The sequence below is a fragment of the Drosophila rhopaloa genome, unplaced genomic scaffold, assembly GCF_018152115.1.
Source record: "Drosophila rhopaloa isolate 14029-0021.01 unplaced genomic scaffold, ASM1815211v1 contig_3, whole genome shotgun sequence".
Lineage (NCBI taxonomy): Eukaryota > Metazoa > Arthropoda > Insecta > Diptera > Drosophilidae > Drosophila > Drosophila rhopaloa.
Genome location: NW_025335123.1, coordinates 20,749,600 through 20,762,218, shown reverse-complemented (window position 1 = coordinate 20,762,218; position 12,619 = coordinate 20,749,600). Strand labels below are relative to the sequence as shown.

The window sequence follows — 12,619 nt, the reverse complement described above, 5'->3', positions numbered from 1 at the left end:
TTTTGGGCGGGTCCTGAAAGGGGGGGGGGTGGGGGGTTCAACTCAAAATGTGGAGCAAGTGGCTGCAAAGTTTTATGGCAACACCGAAAGGAGGCCTTCGTCCTGTCCAGTCGCAAAATTGTCACCCGTTTCTGTCACGGCTGCAAAATGTTTCAATTTGCCATTTTATCCCAGCGACAATTGTTGTTTTGTTTCATTCGGGTTTGCGGGTGGTTTGCGCCTGCTTTTCGGCTGGCTCACTGACATATTTTAATTAAACTGTTTGCCGAGCCGAACGCCTTGCGAAAGATCCCCGAAAATCATCAGCACTTTATGAGTGGGATTTATTTTGGCACCGAACGAAGCCCTGTGAAAGCTGCTGATAAAAATAAGTTATAGAAGATTAAAGGACTTTGCTGCAAGGTTGGCTCTAAGGTGAATAGAATAGGCCTTAAATTAAATAGGGTTGCCCTTGAGGAGCAATCTTTATCGATACCAGCGAAAAACATTACCACATTAGTTTTTAATTTTTAATATTAGCCATCACCGTTCTAAGGCTTACAACAAACTCTTTATCAATTGCTCCCAACACAACAGCCTATTTTTCAGACTTAAATTTAAATTTATGTTTTCGTTCTCCTCTGATTTCTCCCCCCTGTTCCCCTGTTCATCCCTCCATTGTTCTGTTATGTACAGTCTGCGCCATTGTTATCATTCTATCCGTACTTAGCCCGTTCTCTCTCTCTTCCTATTTTACAGTTTTCGCGGCCATGTTGAATAGCAAGGATATCACCTTTCCCTTTGGATTTTACCTCTCCTATTTTCCATTGTTTGAAAATACACTTTACTTTTTTTTTTGGAAATTAGTAAGCGTTTGTATTTCATATTATATAATTTTAGAAATTTTTCTCTATTTTTCAAAGCTTGAAAATGCTTTCGTAATTGTTATTTTACAATAAAGGATACACAACTCTTGGTATAAATATCTCCAGCTAAATTCGTTTATAAAATAAAAAAACTTTTTGCTCTATCATTTTTAAAACCAAATATGTTTTTCGACGTGTCCGTGCGTCGAGATCAATGAGATAAAATATATTTTATTATGTGCACAGCAAAACAAAGGGTACCAGATACCAATTGCCTGGGAACCACAGACCCGATCAAATATTAGGAGAATTATGAGAGGTCCGCAGTTCCGCCATTGCCCCCGACTTTTCCGATTTTCACGCCCAACTCTCGATATTAATTATGCACTGGCATTCAGTGCCAAATTCGCACTGTCCAAACACTTTTCCACTTTCGGCAAACGAACAATTAAAAGGCCAACATTTCGGTGTATGGAGTCGGGGCCGGCTATTAAATTTGTTGGCTTTTGTGATTATTTGATGGGCAATAGTGTAATAAACAGCTGGAAATTCCCTCAATGCCATTTGCCAATTTTTTGATTGCCCCGACCGGCCACGCCCCCTCCCTATTTCCCAACGCCCCTTTGTGGTCTTGGCCAAAAACATGATAAACGCATAGTGGGCCAAAATCGTAAGCCTTTCGAAATGACTTGAAATTGGAAATTGGACTTAGGATCCTCGTTGTGCATTTTTCATTATTCATCTAAAAGTGTAACTAATTAACATTACCTTTAAAAAGGGCAAAACCTTATATAAACGTTTAATTAAAATCTCAATAAAATATATACAAATTATTTTATTGTAAAAGGAAGTACATTTTTTCAAGCGGATTGCGGATTTCTGGTTCGGCTGGTTCTGTATCTGCGACTTAAGTTCTGGGGCTGATCCATCTAATAGCCCCGTCCCGGACTAGGTTAGTTAATAGGACTGGGAGAAGGACTGCTGAGGAACATTTCGGTGTCTCTCACATTTCTTTGGGTTTCATACCGCTGGCGACTAAAGACACGGAATTTCGGCGTCTTGGCTGTGGATTACAACATATAATATAAGTTTATTAAATAACTCAAACCTAAATTTGTGTAGGCCTTAAGATCCGGGTAAAAACTGAACTCACCAGCCGCCTGAGCAATAATTGCTATGAATAGAACCAGCAGAGCGACGTGGAAGAACTTCATCTTGCCGATTTCCTGGAGAAACTGAACTGAACCTTGGATTTGACTTGACTGGAGAAAGGTCGTCGGAAGGCTGCGATATTCAAAGCGTACAGACGGGCTTATATACCCAACTATTGAGTTACGGATCTAACAACAAAGCAGCATCTATGTAAACGACTACCATAATCCTCATTAACATTTTATTTTCATAAATATTACATTCCCCAAGCGTTTTACATAATTTTCCGTTTCGATTTGGCGTTCGTGGAACTAGTCTGACCAGTGATCCATATTCTAGCCGAAGCCTACTACGTTCATAAATATTTAATTAATTTTTACATTTACAATTTTAAAATAAGGAATAAGAAAAACTACTTTGACCATTTAAACAAGTGCACAAAAGGGATGAATTATGCTACCTAACTAAATTTTACTGTTTCCGTTTTTCAATCATGATTTTATATATAAGTATTTGAAATAATGGTGAAAAATGTATTTCTTACAATACAAAGTTGACTTTTTATAGGTAGATTAAATATTTCGATTGGTAAGCATTTATTGTAAAATTTGTTTATTTTGACTTTAAGAAAATATCAGCTATTATTTTTTGTGTTAATTTGTTCACTCCAAAAATGCATTTTATACTTACAGAAAAATCTAAAAAAAAGTAATCCTATGGATAAATAATGAAGAAGGGAAGGAAAGACATTGGCGACGAAGTGAGCCAGCTAAGATAAATAAACAATTAAAGACACAAAAAATAAAGTAAAAGAAACAGAGTCGAAATGATTTTCTAAGTAAGTGCAAATTGCGTTTTAATTAAAAATGTAAAAATAAAATACACAAACAGAGCGAGCCAAAAAACAATACTACAAAAAAGTAATGAAAATAAAACAAAACACGAAATGAAGACGGCGAAAAAAATAATTAAAATTGGGAGAAGTAAGTTGGAGATGTTTTTCCATTTTCCCGTTTCCCGTTTTCCCGCCCGTCTCGGTGACAGCTGCTTTTCCGTCGATTTTCCAGCCATTTTTCGCGCTTTCCGCGCTACGTGCCAAAGTATTAACTCACTCTAAGCTCACAAAACGCGTAAATGTCACAATTCCATTTATTTTTCGTATTTATATTTTCTTCGAATGGCCCCGCCCACCTAATGGGCCGCCCATTTTCCGCTTTCCCGGCACTTTTCCTGTCTCTCTATCATTTGGCCGCCTTATCAGCATACCACATCCCCAGCGTAAGCTCTCGATTGGCCTGTGAAAAATTATTTGACAAACAGTTTTCCGCACGCGTTTTCCTTGGCGCTTTCCCTTCATTTTCCCCGCCGTTTTTTTTTTTTTTGATTTTCGCCTGCCTTCCCTTTGGCACAACATCTTTTTTTTTCCGCGAGGCTGAGGCATAAAAATGCAAACTTTTTAATTGGGTTTTTGTGTGATCGCATTTGGCTAAGGCTTGCCTTAGGGGTAAGGGAATTTTCCGGGGGCTGGAAATTTCCGGGGCGCAGAAGAGCGAGGGGGGGAGAGGGGCGGATGGAGGGTTCATTGAATTGGTAAGTCCGCGGGCCCGAAAATCCCCGTTGATGGCAGCCATTTGACGTCGCCAACTGGTGTGCTCGAAATTTTAAGCCGCTTAGCTTGACCAAAACTTCCTCACACCAAACACGGCCAAAACCCCTTGTCCACCCTTAGCCACCTAATGAATTTGCGCAGGATGAAAAAAAGAAAAACAAAAACCAGGGAACAAAACTGGAAACGCTGACCAAAATTGAAGGCAACACGCTTGGGGGCAAAAATTAGACAGGCTCAGCTTAAAATTTTGACAGCTTTATGGACCCCTCCAAAAAATCACCAGCAAAGAAACTATTTGCGAACGATCATAAAAACGTGAAAACTTGTATAAACTCATGGAAATATAATAAAACTGCGAAAAAACTTATGAGTATATATTTTTCTCTGTTTCCAGTGCTTTAATCTAAAACAATTGACACATTTATAATTAAAACCAAATTTTCAAAAAAATTAAGCAGAGTCAAAAAAATATATTATAATATAAATACAACGATTTTAAAAACAGAAAATGTCGTAAACTTGAGGGATACCTAAGTTCTTGGCCATTGAATCAAATAGAGTGCTTAAGTGCTTACAACTGTGAAATAATTTACCATCATATCGTGTCCATTTCTTTTATGAATGTCTCCAAAGGGTGTATGTTCTGTATAACAAACAGTTGCCAAAGTATAAGTGACAAAGGGTGAAGCCCCAGAGATAGACCAACTCAACCTCTTGGCGGACTGTCATAAAAGTAATTGAACTATGTATTTATTGATTAAGCAATTAGCTGAAATTACACTAAGCACACAAAAGATACATCTCACGTGTGGTGTTTCAGTGCTGACTATGACTGTGACTGACTGTAACCCACTGGCACCACTGGCACCACTGGCACCACTAGCACCACTCGCACCACCCTGCCTTTTCAGTGGTTGTGGCCCTGTGTAAACATACGCAATGTCCACACAGCGAAAGGGAGATAGCCATGGGTCCCCACTCCGAACCCCGATTCCCCCGAATCCCCGATTCCCCCGACTCCCCGATTCCCCGACTATATAGCCATGGCCATAGCTATAGCCATGTGCTATTTATGCCGGGCACACAGCACAAACACCAGACTAACAGACTAAAACCCGAGCCCCGCGCTGGGTGGCAAATAACTTACTCGGAGTCCACATTTTTTCAGGCGGCGAATAACAAATGGTTTATGAGCTGGTTTAGCATATGCTCTGTACGAAGGGACTTCAATTTTAAGAGGGGTCGTGCAGGACTAAGATATGGCCTAGCTGGGGGCTCAGTTTTAGGTGAGGGTATGGATTCTATTTAATTAGGTTGTGCCATCCAGCTAAATTAATGATTGATCCATTTTATCTTGCTATTAAGATTAAATATATAACAATAATTTATGGTCTTTAAATATCGTTTCAATAAAATGATAATATTTTGTATATTATTGATCACTGATTTTCTTATTATTTAAAAATGTAGCCATTGTTAAAAGACTATTAGTTTAAAGCTACTCCAATGTTGAGCATAGAGAGCATCCCGATTCCGTTTTGGCCGGGATCGTTGGCTGATTTCCTTGTTTGCATTCGCTTTGTCGGCTTTAACTGGCGGCGCTTTAATTGCTGCCGGCGGGGGAGGGGGAAGGGGGCGACGGAAAGGGGCGGGGCGAGGGGATAAAAGCAGCAGGAGACCGACGAAGTCAAGCCAAAGAATCGACTCCCATGGCAGCGAATTCTCTTTGGCTTTTGGCTCGCATGTGTTGCCATCGATTTGGCCGTTTAACATCTATCGCCTCGGGTTTGGGGCAACAGAGGGTTAAGGGCCAAGGGGAAGAAGCAGCAGCAGCAGCAGCAGCAGATCAATATATATGTCCAGCAATTTTGCACATTTTCCACTGCGTGTCACCTGCGCAGCTCAGATAAATGGCCAAGAACTAGGATACGACACGAAGATGCTTAACCCATTTTACTCCACGAAATCTAAGCAACTGCCAATACTTACTAAACAAACTTTTGATTAGAAATTGAAAAAAAATGTAGGTTACATGTAATACGAAATCTGTAGGAAATTAAAATCATTATCAAAAAACATCTTTCATTTTGAAGATAAGAAAACTTTAAGAGTCTTTAACAAAGCTTAGTAAAAATAATGGTATTTTTGTGAAGTGATATCATATACTAGCTAAATATTTGCTTAGCAAAGAAACACCTGTTTAATTTGCTGGCCAGTTTTTCACGGTGGGTTAAGGATTTTTAGGACAAGAATTGTCTGGAAGGGAGTGGAACCGGGGATCCTGTAACTGCCGCAAAAGTTTCGCAGCCAACGGCGATTTGTCGATTTATGTGCTGTGAATTGAAATGCAGCCAAGAAAATGCTCTAATGCAAAGCCAAACCGAAAGTTGGGAGGGCGGATGTGGAGAAGTGGGTGGGACCGGTGTCACCTGCTAAGCCAGTGTCCTCCTGAGTTATTAAGATTCCCCCCCCACACTCTTCTTCTATTATCTGAGCCGATAGAGAAAATAAAGAAATTCAAAAAAAAAAAAAAAAAAAGCGAGACGAGCGAGAAAATGGCAAAGCGCTGAAGCGTTAGCGACATTGTTGACCGTTAGACCCGAGTACCGCCGGCAACATGGGTTAAGGGGGCGTATTTGACCCCAGCTGGTCCGCTGGCTGTCCAACTTGTCGCTGCGATGATTAATGGCCAGCAAACTGATAAATCAACTTTGTCGCTGTTGCTGTCACTGCACAAACACGCCGCAAAATGCTGCGCCCCACCAATACACTGCGATAAATATTCCAATCAGACCAAGAAAAGTGTGAAAAATGTGAGATTCATCTAAAAATATCTAGCTATGCTTACTATCTTCAGTAAGCAACATAAAAGTTAGGCTTCGAGCCTCTTAAGATTGCCATTCAAAAACACAGCAAACAAGAAAATATTGCTTAATATTTTGCCTAAAAAGATTCAATGAATTTTTAAAGCTAATTGTTAGCTTCACTACTTATTATTTTTGTATATATATATTTTCATTTATGTCCACTAGTCGTATACGCAATATAAGGGTGAAGCCCTAGGCGCTCTGCAAATTGCGTTTACGTATATTAAATATAAATATTGCGTATACGTTGTTTGAAGCCAGCCACTAAATGCAGCAAAAAAAGGAACTTCTATTGAAAGTTATAGGAAAGTGTGACTTTAATTTACATTTTAATATTAAACAATTGAAATTTACACAATTTGAGCTTTTTTTCCAGTATGCAAGCGCTGAGGGGGGATTTTAGAGAGAGGGGTTGAAGGGGGGCTTCTTTTGGTGTGCCCCACATTCCTTGCATCGTTCCCGGCTGGAAATTCGATTCGTTTCAATTCGTTGCGGCTCACTTGAGTTTTAGCTAATGTTCGATATGGCCACGCCCCCGGCATGCCCCCCGCCCCCTCCCCACGGCCGCCCCTGTGCGGCAGGAACAGAGGCGACATATGCAAACATGACCATTTTGAACGTCGTCCTGCTCCGATGCCCCTCCTCCCCTTCTCTCCACCGCCCATGCTCCTCTGGTCACTCCTTTATTTCATCCTTGCCGGTGACGTTCCGAAAAATTCGATTCTCGATTGTCCATTGTCTACCGGAAATTATTTTGCAGCTAAGCAAAGAATAAAATCGAAGCAATTCCAGCAAAATAACGAACTTAGAATGCCCTGCCAAAAAGCTGGAAAGTAGAATGATTGATCATTTTGTCTACAGAGTATTCATTTGGCATTTTTGCTTTCAAAAATTTTCAGATTGGTAATAAAGCTGCAGAAGGATAATAAATTTAAAGGGTTTGCATGCGCTTAGAAATGAATATGGAATAAAACAGGTACCCGCAAATATCTATAAGCTTTTTAATTATTAATAAAAATTATAATTAATTAGTTTTTATCGGCTTTTATTTTATTAAGTAAATCTAACATATTGAACAATTGAATAATTTTTAGTTCCCAATGGAAGTATATAATATATATTCATATTAATTTATGAATTACAAGCAATGCTCAGAAAAAACAGGAAGTATGCAAAGGAACACAACTCTTTTTAATTTAAAAAAAAAAAGAAAAGTTTTTGCTACCTTCTCCACTTTTCCAGTGTCAAATTCCGATTTTCGTGCAACTTTCTGCCGACTCTTATGGCCGTGTTCATTCGCATCGGTAATCCTCTGTGCCATTTCCAGGACCTCGCATTGGCATTCATTGCATTTCGCCATTTGGCTCATTAGACACATTTCGTTGGCAATTAAGTAAATAATTTGCAAGCCGCAAAACGTTGCAGTGGCTCGTCTGCGGTGCTCCCTCCCAACCGCCACGCCTCCCAGCCACGCCCCCGCCCTCCGCCGCCCTCTTCGGCGGTCGCGACCTGTCCCGTTTATTATGTCGTGTGGGTCAGCGGAGGGGAACCCTCTGCGGTCGCCTCCTGCGGTAATTTATGTTACTGCACCGAGTAAATGCCGCCAAAGCACAACTCACACGGCACTGGGAGAAACTGGGGGGTATAACATACAATCAGAATATAAAAGTTCACGGAAAAATGCACACAGTACTCTCAAAAATATTGTTAAATTATCTTGCTTTTCAGGGTTCGATTTAAAGTATTAACAATTAAATTAGAATAATTAAAATAAGTGGATTAATGAACCATATGGTAGTCACGTTATACTTTCTTGAAATGAATATTACAACACAAGCTTTGCTCAGTGTAACTGAGTTAATCAAAGGCAAATTCTTATTTACTTATGAATATAAATTTGTGAGGCACTCTCAATTTAATCAAAATCTCAAATTTATAAAACAAAATATTATAAATATGTATATATTATCTACATATTTGTTTTTGTATTCTCTACGTTTTCTTGAGCACGAATTTTTTGTAAGAATCCTAAGATTATTTATTACTTGTTATTGTGTTGTATATTTTTCTCTTTCTTAAAGACTGCAAAAATAGGTCTCTGTCGCAACTTAAACTTAAGTTAGAGTTATTACTTTATTAACTGAGAAAACTAGTTTCCCCTATTAATAAACAAACGATTAAAAAGTAAATTGAAAATAGAAATTTCTCCCAGTGTCCGCGCACACAGTCACAGGGTATTCACTCAGCCAGACACACACAAACACAAGCGCACACACACGCATACACTAAATTCCCTGTTTGTGTTTGCGCTTTTGTTGTTCTGTTTGCCAATTGATTTGAAAATCGCAGCAACAACAATCACAGCGGCCGCGTGGCCTTCCAATGCCGAAAACATTGCGCTGAACCTGCCCCACCTGCCCCATTTGCCACGCCCCCCAGCCCCTCCACCGCCCTACGACGCCACTGCTTTTTCGCACGCACTGTTTGCCTGCCCCTAAAAGTATGCAGCTCGCATATTTAAATTCTCGCTAAGCTCTCGACTTTGGCGCGTTCCGGCTGGCTCAGAATTTTGGGAGGTAGCACCCACCCACCGGGACATCCCCCCAATGTCCTGATTGAATTTCATGGCAGTCGAGGGATTTCATATTGAACTTCTTCAAGTTTTGTGCGTGAATTGAAAGTTAGAGGCATTTTTTTTGGAGTGCAGTGAGTGATTTGTAGTAAAGTTTATATCGAAAGAAATAAGGTTTGCTAAGTAACAAGTGATACGAAGTACTGAAGAAACATGAACCAAAATTTTAAACTAATATATTGCAAACAAGATAGGAAGCAAACTTCGGCAGGCCGAAGTTTATATACCCTTGCAGTTATTACTAAACGACTATTTCGATTTCTATGCCTGTATTACTAGACACAATGAAGCTATGTCGATTATGCGATGCATTTAGACATCGTTTTTATGGCAGCTATATGAAATTGTTATCCGATTTTGATATAGTAAATAATTACTATGTCTTTAAGGAATATTTATATACTTGATAGGGTAGGAAATGTATCCTTCACTACGTTGCAAACTTTTGATTGAAATTATAATACCCTCTGCAAAGGTATAAAAACCTTCGAAATACAAACTATGCGATTATTCCGCTATTTTTTGGTTTCCAAATAATTTGAAAAAAAAAATAAAGCGCAAAAAAGCGATAAGAACATTTATACATATTTGGTGATTTGGGGTTTTTCAATTGGTGGTCGACGGATGAGAGACTTGGACGGCCACGTACTATAGATAAGAATATATTATATTTATACCCTTGCAGAGGGTATTATAATTTCAGTCAAAAGTTTGCAACGCAGTGAAGGAGACATTTCCGACCCTATAAAGTATATATATTCTTGATCAGCATCACCAGGAGAGTCGATCTAGCCATGTCCGTCTGTCCGTCTGTCCGTCCGTCTGTCCGTCTGTCCGTCTGTCCGTCTGTCAGTCTGTCCGTCTGTCCGTCCGTTTCTACGCAAACTAGTCCCTCAGTTTTAAAGCTATCTGCTCGAAACTTTCCCAAAAGTTGTATTTCTATTGCAGGTAGTATATAAGTCGGAACGAGCCGGATCGGGCGACTATATCATATAGCTGCCATATAACTGAACGATCGAAAAAGCCATAACTTTGGTGTTTTTAAAGATAAGAAGTTGGGACTTTCTATGGGTTTTATTTTTGGCCAATCAATCCGACATACCGAATTTCATAAGGATCGGCCGACTATATCTTATAGCTGCCATATAACTGATTGATCGGAAGTGCCATAACTATGGTGTTTGTAAAGTTAAGAAGTTGGGATTTTCTATGGGTTTTATTTTTGGCCAATCAATCCGACATACCAAATTTCATAAGGATCGGCCGACTATATCTTATAGCTGCCATATAACTGAACGATTGGAAATGCCATAACTTTGGTGTTTTTAAAGTTAGGAAGTTGGGATTTTTTATGAGTATTAAGAATGCATCATATGAATAATTTTGGAGAATATAATTTACAGAGTATTCTGCAAGGGTATATCAACTTCGGCTCCGCCCGAAGTTAGCTTTCCTTTCTTGTTTTATATTATTTTAGGCTTCGTGATTTCTTCAACTAAAAGCTACATTTCAGTACACTTTTTGAATTCGATTTGAGTAGATGGAACATCTTAAGATGCTGAGCCTATTATCCTATTTGCTTGGCTTATTAATTTTTCCAAGTGTTCAAGGAGGAAATGGGTTCCATTCAAAGGATCAGTCGTTCTGCGTTCTCCAAGATGAACCAAGGCAGTGTGGCTCCTTCTGCCTGGCCGCACTTAACCCGCTTTTCGACGATACTGATAGTATGCGAATGACGTTGGATGAAATCAAGGCAGGGCAATCAGCTCTTAATGCTAGGATGACCACGTTGCAAGGACAAGAGGATCTGCAGGCCGGACTCGATTCGAGATTCAAGCTGGCGGAAGAACAACATATGGCGGTAAACTCCGAAATGAAGAACCAATTGCAGGAACTTGGAAGAAGAGTAAGCAGGACCACCACAAAAACAGAATTCGCCAATTCCATTAAGGCTTTGCAGACCAAGCTGGATGCGAGATTGAACAGAATGGAGGAACTTATGAAGGTGAGTTACTGATAGCAGACTTACAGACAGACATTCAGACTGACAGATAAATAGAAGTCTTAGAAATCCCATCGAAATTGCTTATCTCTGTTTTTAGAAAAATGTATTGTAAAAAAAAACAACTATAACAGTATTTTAGAAAATTAGAATGCTTAGTATTAGTATACTGCAACAAAAGTTCATTACACACATTTTTTTCAGTTTGTTTAGAATCGACGCTGACAACGTTATCAATACTTTCTGTTGTAAGCTCAATTAAGATTTATTGCGTAACCAACTAATTTAAATATTGACAACAAATGCAATGATTATTATTTTATCGCCTGTTCTATATTACAGATGAAAATAACAGCCGAAGCCAACGATGAACTTAAAATCCAATTAAATACTTTGAAAGATAACATAAAAGACTTACAGAGTAAGTTAAAAATATCCGAAGGTCAAATCAAAAGCAAAGAAGATATTTTAAAGGTGAAAGAGGAGCACCTTAAAAATAGAGATGAACATATCTTGACCCTTACGACTCAAATTCAAGCGATTGAGAAAACAAAATCAGAACTATCTACTCAGCTTTCGGAATGCCGAAAAACTGATGACAATTTACCTGACTCTTGTCCCATTGACAGTCCCAATGGGATTTACCAAATAAAGGTTCGGGGTCTTGAACCCTTTAAAGTGCCCTGTGTGTCGTCTCTCTTTGGTTGGACTGTAATTCAGAGACGCATCGACGGATCCGAGAACTTTCGTCGAACCTGGGAGGAATATAAATCTGGATTTGGGAATGTCAGTAGAGAATTCTTCATCGGGCTGGAAAAATTGCATCGGATGACTGAGGCACGACCCCACGAACTCTACATTAAACTTGAGAAGGTTGATGGATCCACCAGCTACGCTCGTTATGATGACTTTATGATTGGGAGTGAGAAGGAATTGTACAAGTTGAAGAATCTAGGAAAATATTCTGGTGAAGCCGAAGACTCCCTCAGATACAGTAAGAACCAAAAATTCTCCACATTTGATCGGGATAATGACAATAACATTTATTTCAATTGTGCCTTTAGAGATGGTGCATGGTGGCACAATAGCTGTTCATACAGGTATACCTGTTTATTTATGCTCTTATTAAATCTTCTTACTATAATCACTTTAAATTACAGTTCGCTAAATGGAGAATACTTCAAATATGGCCAAGGTTATGGAGGAATTCTTTGGTACAATTGGCTTGAAGATATGTCTGAATCACTTACCTTTGTCGAAATGATGATAAGGCCCAAGTCCTTATAAGTCGCACTGTTTAAGTATGAAATATTTGAATGTGAATAAAATATACGAAATCTATACTGTACTTTTAATGGTGTCTGGTATTAATTTGTTTTCATTTGATGAAATGGGAGATTTGATAAAGTGATTGAGATTATTTTACAACAGCTCTGCGTTATTTAGGAACATAAGGCAGATTTTGCTCAATTTGTATTTAAGGAATCTGTCAGTGCGTTTTTGGGTGCTCCC

General features: G+C 39.1%; 1 protein-coding gene across 1 annotated transcript; it reads left to right on the top strand.

Annotated features, from left to right (window-relative positions):
* The first annotated feature begins 10,885 nt into the window (after positions 1–10,885).
* LOC108046071 (fibrinogen-like protein A) lies at positions 10,886–12,394 on the top strand. Its single transcript, XM_017125624.1, has 3 exons — positions 10,886–11,110; positions 11,828–12,207; positions 12,268–12,394. The coding sequence occupies exons 1-3, from the start codon at positions 10,886–10,888 to the stop codon at positions 12,392–12,394; spliced, it is 732 nt and encodes a 243-aa protein (XP_016981113.1).
* Positions 12,395–12,619: the final 225 nt, after the last annotated feature.

Excerpts from the sequence above, each read along its gene's own strand:
- LOC108046071 (XM_017125624.1), top strand. The coding sequence starts at position 10,886 with ATGACCACGTTGCAAGGACAAGAGGATCTGCAGGCCGGACTCGATTCG. Across the intron at positions 11,111-11,827 it reads GAATGGAGGAACTTATGAAG|AGACGCATCGACGGATCCGA; the intron begins GTGAGTTACTGA and ends ACTGTAATTCAG. Across the intron at positions 12,208-12,267 it reads CACAATAGCTGTTCATACAG|TTCGCTAAATGGAGAATACT; the intron begins GTATACCTGTTT and ends TTTAAATTACAG.